Source organism: Oenanthe melanoleuca, chromosome 4 (genome assembly GCF_029582105.1).
Source record: "Oenanthe melanoleuca isolate GR-GAL-2019-014 chromosome 4, OMel1.0, whole genome shotgun sequence".
In the NCBI taxonomy this organism is placed as follows: Eukaryota; Metazoa; Chordata; class Aves; order Passeriformes; family Muscicapidae; genus Oenanthe; species Oenanthe melanoleuca.
Window position 1 is genome coordinate 34988543 of NC_079337.1, and position 10865 is coordinate 34999407.

General features: G+C 51.3%; 1 protein-coding gene across 1 annotated transcript; it reads right to left on the reverse strand.

Annotated features, from left to right (window-relative positions):
• Positions 1–1508: 1508 nt before the first annotated feature.
• HAND2 (heart and neural crest derivatives expressed 2) lies at positions 1509–4165 on the reverse strand. Its single transcript, XM_056490607.1, has 2 exons — positions 3597–4165; positions 1509–2613 (listed from the first exon to the last, which is right to left on the reverse strand). Exons 1-2 carry the CDS (start codon positions 4149–4151, stop codon positions 2515–2517), a joined length of 654 nt encoding a protein of 217 aa, XP_056346582.1. The 5' UTR covers positions 4152–4165; the 3' UTR covers positions 1509–2514.
• Between the last annotated feature and the right edge of the window lie 6700 nt (positions 4166–10865).

Consider the following 10865-nt stretch of genomic DNA (forward strand, 5'->3'; position numbering starts at 1 on the left):
AGGCCAGGGCACTGACATCCCCATCTACCATCAATTTACCTTCTGCTTCCCCATTTAGCTTTTAACGTCAAAACCTACATTTTTGTCGGCTCCGGTCTGTCTAGGGCTCCTGTGATTTAGCTGCGGGAATGGCTGCTCCTAAGAAAATAGCAACATCCTCGTTAGTGAGCAATTAAAAGAGATCCTCCTTAGCGGTTTCAGAGGTTTCCCGTTCTGATAAACTGACGTTACAAAACCGGAAAATTATTCATGGGGAAATATTGGACAGGCGATTTGGAGATTGGATGTCGGAGCCGCCCGCCGGCCGTACCGCACATCCCCCGCGGGAGTTGCAACTCGGTTACTCGGTCAAGGGGAGACGCAGTATCTGCTCAGAGGCTGCCCATGATCTGCCCCACGGCAGCATTCTCAGCCGACCCTCACCCCTTTTATTTTTTCCTGTGCCGCTACAAAAAAAAAAAAACAAACAAAAACAAAAAACAAAAAACCAAACCCATCCAAAATTGTTTGAGCAGGGGACGCAGAGTGCAAGAAGCTCCAGTTCATCAGCTGGACAACTAATAGGCAAGGAAAAGCAAACAAGGGGGCAGATTCTTCTCTCCAAGTGTTATAAACAGAGGCAAGTGTCTGTAAACACAGACCCACGCCGGAGAGCAGAGCCGGGCTGCCTGACCCGACGGGAGGGAGGGCACATCACTTTTGTCTGGTTGTTGTAACCCCGCAACCTCCCCACTGTCAGCAGGGGCGGCGAAACGGCGCAGGGGCTCACTTATCTTTTTATGGGCAATTGCACATCTACCTACGCTTACTGCTGGGTCTCGTTGGGAACCACTTCCTTAGGCGCGGTGGCACGGGAAGGCCGGCAGGTATGCAGCCCTGGACCTGAAGAGAGAGCCAGCTCTGTTTAAGTTGAGGTGATATACGTAAAAGTTTAAAATACGAGCCCTAATTTGATTGTGGAAAAGTTGAAAAACCTTACTCTTCATCAGGGATGGACAAAAAAAAATTTCCTAGACCAGCTTTATTTAGTGAAAACCTTTCATTTTTCTTGCGTGCCTATGACACAGAAGGACACCACGCATTTCCCAACACTGAACTCTGCAGCTCGCCCTGGTACCGGGGAGCAGAAAAGTCACCAGAGTGGCACCAGGACCCTTGTAAAGGAGTCGATAGACGGGGCGAAATATTTAAGGGAAGAAAGATCCTGTTGGGGAAGCAATGAACGTACTAAAGGAAGCGAGACCGTGGGCTGCTGCAGTTTGCAGCTGGATAAAAAAGGTTAAAAATAATTATACTCGCTGTGCCGTGCTGGAAATGTGCAACCCAGGAGAGTTTTAGGAACCACAAAGTTAATATTAAATTCACCGTAGCTCATTGTAAATCTTACATATTCCCTACAGCACACCCTCCCCATCCCCCCAGACCCCCGCAAATCCCTCGCCTTGTTCGCTCTTTCTTCCTTGACGTAAAATTACCTGCTACATAATCACTCCGAGCAAAGCTCTCCAGCTCCCTGGCCTGCCTCGGGCGCCTCTCCGGGAAGCCGCCCCCGCTGCGGGGCCGCTCCTGGCACCGCCGCTCCCGCGGCACGCAAACCGCGCATCCCTGCTCCTCCCGACCCGCCCGGGGTTTGCACCCTTGTCCGTTTCCCGTTCGCAGTAGGTCTCCTGCATGGAGAACACCACCACAAGGAATTCCTATTCAGATGAACTGCCGGTTTCTGTTCAACACTCGAGAGATCCCTCCTTCTACACCTCCTATCATTCAGTCACTTGTTTAAAAATAAAATTAGGAGCCATCATTATAATTTAGTTTACTTCCGAATATTTTAAATATTATGAAAAAAAAAAAAAAGCCATAAACAACGCTGTTATTCAAAACATTTTGAGGTATAAAACATAAAAAGATTTGGATTTTCTTTTTTTTCCTTTTTCTTTTTTTTTCTTTTGTTTTGTAAAAAACACACACAGTGGTTTATTGAGTACTTACAACGTTTACACCTTCAATATTAATTAGATTCCACTTTTTCCCTTATGGACGGAAGTGCACATAACCGATAACTGTTGAAAACATCTTCAAATACTGAACGACCACAACAAAATTACAACACTAAATACCGAGTCAATCGAAACATTGGTGCAACTGCTTCTGTTGAAATATAGCTTTATAATCCCATGAATATTTATATCCAAAAGGCCAAGTATTAAAGATACACTTCACATACACACTAATGCCAGGGAGGGATTTTTTTCCTTTTCTATGGTTCTGTTTTTCCCACGTGTTTTATACAGAGCAAATAACATTCACAAAACATTTAGAGACATTACCCCTTACCAAGCTGGAGTTTCCTCTTCATATATGGAATGCTTTTTCCCTCTCCTTCAAATATCCACATTTTGGGGGGTTGGGGGAGAAATTGCACATAAATAAACTGGATGATTCCAAATACAAAGAGTCCTCAGAGGAGAGCTCACTACCGAGACTAAGAGGACGGCTCCTCCAGTCCTGCCGTGCTCACTGCTTGAGCTCCAAAGCCCAGACATGCTGCGGCCAGCCAGTCCTCCCTTTGGTTTTCTTATCGTTGCTGCTAACTGTGCTTTTCAAGATTTCGTTCTGGGGAGACAGGATGCGAGGGGAGAGAGAGAGAGAGACAGAAGGGGGAGAGGAGAGAAAAAAAGGTTAGATATATTCCTCCCCTTTCTAAGTCGCATCCGCTCTGCTTCGAGATCGAAAACTACGAGGAGACCCAAGCTCATCGAGGCCTGCGGGCTTCGGGAGACATAAAGGGGACCACCGCGGGATCTCGCCGCGGGCGAAGCCGCCGCCCGTGGGAGCGGCCCCGCGTCGTGCGCGCCGGCGGAGGCCGATTCCCGCTCCGTGCCGCCCCGCTGCCCTGCCGCGGCCGGAGCGGGGCTGGAGGCTGAGAGGCGCCAGCCATCCGCAGGGATTTCGATAAAACCCCACCTAAACCATCCCTGATTGCGGGGAGAAGCTGGGCACCGGCACGAACCGGGGTAAAACATCGGACCTGGGCCATTAATATAGGCGGGAATCATCACACGCGAGCACGCCATGGGGCCTACACCAAATTGGGCTTGCGCTGCCTCGCCTAAACCGACTCTCCCGCTAAAAACCTAAAAAGTTGAAGCGCCGAGTGCAGAGGAAGGAAAGCCTCTCACTGCGAACTTCGAGCTTGCCGAGGGCTTAAAGCTGAGCTGGGCTTAGCAGGTAATCATGAGGCATGAGCCTCCAGATTTGTATTTACGAGAGCAGAGGTCTGCTCCTGCGAGATCACGGTTTGGGACACGGGACAAGCAGCAGCCCGGGAATAATTTCCCCGGAGGGCGCCCTAATGTGGCAGCCTTTTCCCCGCCGGGCCGAATCCGGACCGACGGCCGCTGGCGGCTGTGCACGGTCCCGCTGTTGGCCCGCAGCTATGGCCAGGGACCGGCGAGATCGAGGTGTCCCCCACGGACGTGCCCCCCGACTCTGCCCAGCGAGGAGCGGGGTGCGCTCGGATGGGGCGCCGAGCAGCCTCCCCTCCGCGGCTCCCCCGCCCCGTCCCGCCCCGTCCCGTCCCGTTCCGAAGCACTAACCAGCTCTTTCTTCCTCTTCTCTTCCTTCACGTCTGTCTTCTTGATCTCTGCCTTGAAAGCCTCCGCCTCCCCGTTCTGGTCGTCCTTCGCCAGCAGGTCCATGAGGTAGGCGATGTAGCTGGTGGCCAGACGGAGGGTTTTGATCTTGGAGAGCTTGGTGTCGGCGGGCACGTTGGGGATGCACTCCCTCAGCTCCGCGAAGGCGCTGTTGATGCTCTGAGTCCTGCGCCGCTCCTTGCGGTTCGCCGTGCCCCTGCGTTTCACCGGCCGGGGCCCCCCGAGCCCGGGCGGGCCGTTCCCGGGCGGCACCCCCCCGTAATGGGAGTGGTCCATGCCCGGCGCCCCGTTGGCGTACTCAGGGCTGTAGGACAGAGCCATGCTGTAGTCGGGGGGGGACATCTCCGGGTGGCTGCTGATGAGCCAGCCGTGGAAGTAGGGGTTCTCCTCGTGGCCACAGCGGGTGGCGGCGGCGGCGGCGGCAGCGGCGGCGGCAGCGAAAGGGTAGCCCTCATGGTGCACCACCGGGTGGTGGGGGAAGCCGCCCACTAGACTCATCCCCGCTCCCTAGAGCACCCCACCCCGCCCCCCCGGGCCCCAAAACAAAGGTTTCCCCTCCCCGCCCGCCCCCCACCCCCGTCGCAGCGGCGGGAGATGCTGCCCGCCGATCACCCCTCAGCACTGCCCCGCTGCCCGCTGCCTCTCCATAGGGCGCTGCTGCAAAGTCCCCGCGGATGCCCGAGAGATCCCCCCTCCCCGGGCGCCGCCGCCGCCGCTCATGCGTTGTGCCTCCACCTCCTCCTCCTCCTCCTCGCCCGGGGCCGGGTCTTCGAGGAAGCGCGTACAGAAAAAAAAAAAAAAAAAAAAAAAAAAAAAAGCTACGGAGAGATGTCGACCAAAACAAAATGGCTTGGCTTCCCAGGCTGGGATCTTCCTCGCCTCTTGCTTCCCTCCGCTCTCGCCAAGTCCTTCGCGGCCCGGCCGGGTGTACTTACACGCGGCCCCCCTCCATGCGCCCCCGGCTCGGGGCGGCGGCGCTGGCTCTGCCCTGCGCGGCGGGGCCGTCAGTGCTGGGCGGGCGCTCGCATCTCTGCGCGCCGCGCCGCGCTGCTCAGCGCCCCTGCGCTCCTCTGCGGCATCCGCGCCGCTCGGCCGGGAGCGGCGGCGGGCGGCGGGGCACTGGCAGGGCTCCCCGGCCCGATCTCCATGTACAGCTACATGTTTAGGGCCGCTCGGGTTAATATATGTCGTCAGAAGCGGCGGCCGCCAATGGCCGGGGCGGGGGCGGAGCCCGCCGCCCTCCGCAATAAAACTTTTTGATGTTCGCTCTGCTAATTGCCGAGCTCCTCTTTTAGGATTGGCTGCCCCTCCGCATCCCTAATGTAATTAAAACAAGGGGGGAAAAATTATCATGGAGGCAGAGGTTAATGCAAGTGTTTAGCAGATGCCTTACAGTAAAATCTGCATTTAAAAAAATTGAAAAAAACCCCGAACAACAAAAACCCCCCTACAAACTCATTAAAACTTAAATATCGGATAATCTCAAACCAGGTACAGTATGGATCCAAGAAGTTTCTTGGCAAAAGTCTATGTGAGAGCTTGATAGGCTCTGAGGTAGCTTTGGCAAAGTTCTTTGTGCCAGTCCGGTGGAGGAACAAATAAAACCGGCTTCGGAGGGCACTTCATCGATGCCCGATTGCGCCAGGCGTGCCCCAGCATTGCTCCGGCTTGTGCTCGTGTTGCTGGTTAATACACACCACGAGATCGCTGGTGTCCGTGAGGAGGGAGGCGAAGCTGCTCTGCCTTGCCTGTCACCCGGCTCGCCACCCGGGATAGCCGGGGCTGGCTCCGGCTGCGCGCCCGCTGGCTGACCGAGGGAGAAGAGCGCTCGGGGCTTTGGACGGGGATGCTTTTGAAAGAATTGTTTTGAGACATTAACAATAAGTTCGACTCTAACTGGTTATTTTCCAGCTTACTGCCCGCGCCTAGGCACATCCACCAGCGCTCACCCGAGTGACTCGCGCTTGAAATCGGTTTCATGCTTCTTGAACTGGTATGATCGGTAAGTAACCGAATATTTTTACAGCATGTTCTTAGCTAATTTTCTAGCTTTTACTAACAAATATACAAATAATTCTCAGCATTCCTGCTTCTGCAATAAAAAAAAGACCAGCATCTGCGGAAAGCAGGTTTAGTTATCGAAAGGGAATTGTTAAATGTTTGCTTAACGGCCAGGCCAAAGAGGAAATCTCCTGTAGCTATTTAGATGCTTTGCTTTAGTAAGATTGAAGATCACAAAAAAAAAAAAAAAAAAAAAAAAAAAAGGCAGATCTCAGGCTGTAACTCATGGATAACTCGGAGGCGAGGTGCATTTGTTGTCAACCTCAAATGGAGCAGAGCATTACTAAGTAGCTGCGAAATACAGAATACCCACCCTTATTTGTGCCGGCTGACGCCTAGACTGATTCGGCGTATATTACAATGCAGTTCTACAATATAGGCAGTGTGTCAACAGGAGCTGAGAGGTCATAAATTAAAGAAAGAGAAAGATAGAGATGGAGGAGTCTGCGAAAGAAGGCAGCAAGAACCGTGGTCCAATTTCTGCAGCAGCTTTATGCGCTCTCCGGTCCCCCGGCAGAGGCGGTGGGAGCACCTCGGGAGAAGCGCTGGTGGTGGGAAGAGGGCGAAAATCAGCTCAGCGCCCGGGGAGAGGAGGCAGGCTGAGCCCGGGCGGTTCCGGAGTGGAGAGGGCGCCGACGGTAGCGCAGCTTGTTGGGACCCGCGGGCTTTGCGAGTGGGTTTGCCGGCTCTCGGCGGGGAATGCCCCGCAGGGAGGGGACGGTCCCCGCGGAAGGGCCGCCCGCCAAGCAGCAGCCTGCTGCAGTTCCCGGGAGCTGGCTTCGTCGGGGTTATACTAAAGGCGAAGAAGAGTGCCTGCCCCGCGGTTCGGCAGGACGGGGAGTGCTGAGTCGGACCTAGAGAGGAGACGTGCACGGAGCACAGACATGCAGGCGTAGGTTTTTATAAGCATATACACATATGCGCCAGCGTCTGGGTGTAAACCGAGTACGAAAGTGAAAAACTAGTCCAGATGTAGAATTGATGTATATACACATATATCTTATAAGTACACACACAAGCTTGTAACCAGCTGATGGGTATCTGTATCTATATATGCACAAGCACACGTGTATATATTGTGTTATCCCGAGGAAAGAGTGTGTCTGCAGTGTGGACTTTTAAATGCAAGGAAGGCCGTGGGCAGACCGTGCAGGCAGAGCCCTGGGGCGGTCAGGCAGTGTGCCCCTGCCGCTCGGCTTGAGATGTCTACAGGGCGCAGCCTGGCAATACACCCAGTTTCTCCAGCGGTTCTCCAGCTTTGTTTTGCTGGGATATATTCTTAATGGGAAGAAGAAGTGGACGTTGTCAAGGCCGGAAAGTTATATTGGCTTGCAAACGGGTGTGTGTTTCTTTACACTCTCCCTGCTTGTGTACGAGCTTTCCGAAAAACTGCAGGTTAGACTGCAACTGGGACAGTCTCTGCGACAAGACACTGCCTTTCTGATAACATCTCCAATGATGAAGGAAACGGAAAACATGAGACAGAGAAAAAGTAATAAAATATACAGGAGATATCGATCAGAACACAAGTCTCCAAACCTAGCATCATCATTAATTAACTTTGGAGAAAGAGGATCTCTAGATAAAGCACCCAGAAGGATCTCTTATATATATATATATAGATACAGATATAGATATATTTTCCTCTTACTCCAGCAGTTATTTATGGGTTTTATAAAGCCAGTTTTAGAGCAAATGCAACTCTCTTGTCCTCCCTCAGCTTTTAAATACTCTGGATTTCCGATCATAGCCTTTTCTGTTTGATCCACGCGTTGAAAAACGGCACAGCTCGAAGTACCTTTCCCAATACTATGCTCAAAGCCGGCTGAAAAACACCAACATTTTGCCAATCTTACACTTATTGATTTAATTAGAATTTTTTTTTCGGTGCACAAATCATGTGGAGGAAAAAAACAAAACAAAACCAAAAACCAAGAAAAAACAGAAAAGAAAAAGAAACTCTTGTCTTAAGTCACTTTATTTCCCTGCCAAAATAGTTGCATGTTAGGAGGAGATTTATCTGGATTCTGCTGCCAAACAGGACTCTCCTAGCTTGCTATAATAAAGAAATTTTGTTGGAGACTGTGCCGGGCTGGTTTTCTCTCTTCCTCTACCCGCTTCTAAAAATTCATTCTATTTTATTTTTTCGGGGGTCGGTGCGTGGGGCTGTATCGTTCGGTTGTGCGCCGGGTCGCTGCCCCTCGGCGGGCCGAGCGGGAGGAAGGGGCCGCCCTTGCCCCCCGGTGGGTGCCCGGGGAGCGGGGCCGGAGCCGCGGCGGGGGGCGGCGGGCCGGGCGCCCGCTCAGCGCCGCCGGGCCGCTTATCGCCAGGTCACTTCTCTCCTCCGGGCCAGCAGCAGGGTGGGAGCTGGGATAACAGAACAATAGAGCTGTGCTCCCCACTCCTCCCCCCGGGCTTGTGTGAATTAAGCTAAATTGCAAATTAAGCTAATTTCTCCGAATCAGTCGGGGAAAACCGTATGGAAACGGGGAAGAGATGCCGACGCTGGGTGGTCGGAAAGCCACATCTGCTGGGGTCTCCCGTGCTGGCTGGCTGGGAACTGCACTGGGCCAGGCCCTGAGAGGAGCAGGCCAGGGCCAGAGAGGCGCCTCACCGGTGCCTGGGCAGAGATCCCGCTCATTTGCTCCTTTACAGCACCTTCCTTTTGAGCAGCGTCCGAGATCGCTGGAGACAGGGCGGTCACCACTGAGGTGCCCGGTACCGACGCCAGACCTACCCATCCCTGCTGCGTGTAGCAGCGCCAGGATCTACCTCCATAATTTTCATGAAAGCAAAGAAATAATCAGACACACCCCAAGGACACCCCGTCCTTTGCTTTTGAGGCAGCCCCCTGGGCCTCTCTCCTCCCCGCAGCTCCCCAAACACCGGGGTGCCGATTCCCTCTCCTTTCTCCCACCACATCCCGGTGCACGGCTTGAAAAGCCGAGACGGGTTTGAATTTATAGAGTGCATGATGTCATTGACCCGGGACCAAACGTATCAGAAAGGGGTATCATTCCGGGATGGATTTGGGGATGCTGGAGCATCCCGTGTCCCAGGGATGAGATGCATCCCGTATCTGGGCCATAGCTTAGGACTCCGTGAAAAAACATAAACAGGCAAGAAAAGGGATTTTTGAAAAGGGGCACGGAGAAATATGATTTGGAGGTCAACCTGTCAGTGCGGGTTAATGAAAAGGACTTGTGCCTAATGGGCCTGGCTTGCACCCTCTCCTGTGCTCACACAACCTGTATTTCAACGCCCAGGGCAGAGGGCGGGATCGGGCCCAGCAGGCCCGAATTAATCGCTGCCCTTGGAGGTGGAGGAACCCTGGTTTACGGTACCATTATCCGTAGTGAACCCCCACATATTTCAGGCATGATAATCTCGAGGCCGTTGTGTATACAAGGAAAAAAAAAAAAAAGAAAAAAGAAAGAAAAAAGAAAGAAAAAAGAAAAAAAAAAGATCAGGGATGAGAAAAACCCAAGACACTGACCATTTCGTAAGTCACAATGATTGGCAGCAAGCGCGGGACCCTATGCGTTTTACCACTGCATGTGCAAGCAATTATTCGAGGATTGCTTATATTTGTGACTGAGCATCCAGAGTTGCATTTAGACCCTGGACAGGAATCAGGGAAAGAAAAGAAAAACATAACGAATTCCAACCCAAAGCCCTTCTTTGTCAGAAAAATGGTAATAAAGACCTCACAAAATCCTGCAGTGAACACAGTGTGTCTCCATTCATTGGAATTGTTATATGCATCTCATATACAGGCACTCATGTACAAACACACACAAGCATAAAGACAAACACACTGTTTTTCCACATAATATTTGTTTGTATTGCCGGGAAAGAGCATCTTAAGTTCTCTTCAGCTCGACGCTGATGAAATATCTCGCTAATGTAATTGCCTTCATTAACGAATATTTTGTCCTCCAACATCTGAAGTTCAGACGGTGGAGGAAGAAGAAAGCTAGGCTGGCATCGTTTAGTGTTTAGCTTAACAAAAATCAACACTTCTATTGTCATTCTTCATGGAAAGTCTCCATTTAACGAGGCTGGGGTTTAAGAAGCCTGCATAGATCAAAGGTAACCTCGCTTGGCTTAAGAGAAAAATCCCTCTGGAGCAGTGAAAATTAGCTGCAATTTGGCCCTAACTACACGCCCCAAAACGTGGGTGTCGTCCTGCCGGTGTCCGCTGCCCCGTGTACCTGCTGCACTGCACCCAGCTCCCGCTTGCCCGGGGTCGGCTGCAGCACCCGGGCTCGTCCGAAAATTCAGCAGCTGAGTCCTACGAATGTCGGCTGCACACTTGTTGCCAGCCTCAGCCCGTACCGTAATTCCTATACGAGTATCTCGGTGTAATTGATCTGGTTGAGTGAGGTCTTTTTGGTAATTTGGATACACCAAGTCTCCAGTTAATGACATATAATCAGCCTTTAGGTCACTTGGTCATTCTCTTATTACAAACCCCTCCTGCTCTCTCTGATCTCCTTTCAAACTAAATTTCACACAAACAAATAAAGCAAGACAGGGACAAGTCCTTAAAATGCAAGAGTGAAATATTGGAGAATTGCTCGTGGGGAACTATAAACATTTTTTAAAAGAAAAAGGGGAAAAGATAGGACAGAACATCTTATCGAGAAAGAGAGCATTGTGTACAAAACACGGGGGGAAAACCGGTCTGGCTTGTGTTAAAAGTGACATAAAATTAAAATAAAATAATTACAAACAGAAATGGCATAATGTAAACAGAATACAGGAGATTTTACTAGAAACGCACGGCCGCATACCGTAATTTGTTCGTACAGATGATACAACCTATCTGTGGATACACAGAATGTTTATTTGCCGCGCTTTAGACTGAAAAAAAATTTCTTTACTCTTTTTTTTAGGAAAGTGGAGAAGTCGGAAAATGGAGAAGTGAGTGTCATATACCTCCCCAGACCTGGAGGGAAACTAAGCCGCGGCCAGAATGAGTGGGTGTAAACGCGACAACAAAAATAAATACTTTATATCACCCTGCAGAACTTATTTTCCTACGTCAACACTTTGTTTTTCTGCAGCTCACCTTTTCTTTCCTCTAGGGAGAGACAATGCTCACTTTTTATTAGGTATTGCTTAAAAGTTCATTTTTATCCCCATCTA

Coding starts and splice junctions, on each gene's coding strand:
- HAND2 (XM_056490607.1), bottom strand. CDS start 4,151: ATGAGTCTAGTGGGCGGCTTCCCCCACCACCCGGTGGTGCACCATGAG. Junction 2,614..3,596: donor AGAAGAGGAAGAAAGAGCTG/GTTAGTGCTTCG, acceptor CTGTCTCCCCAG/AACGAAATCTTGAAAAGCAC.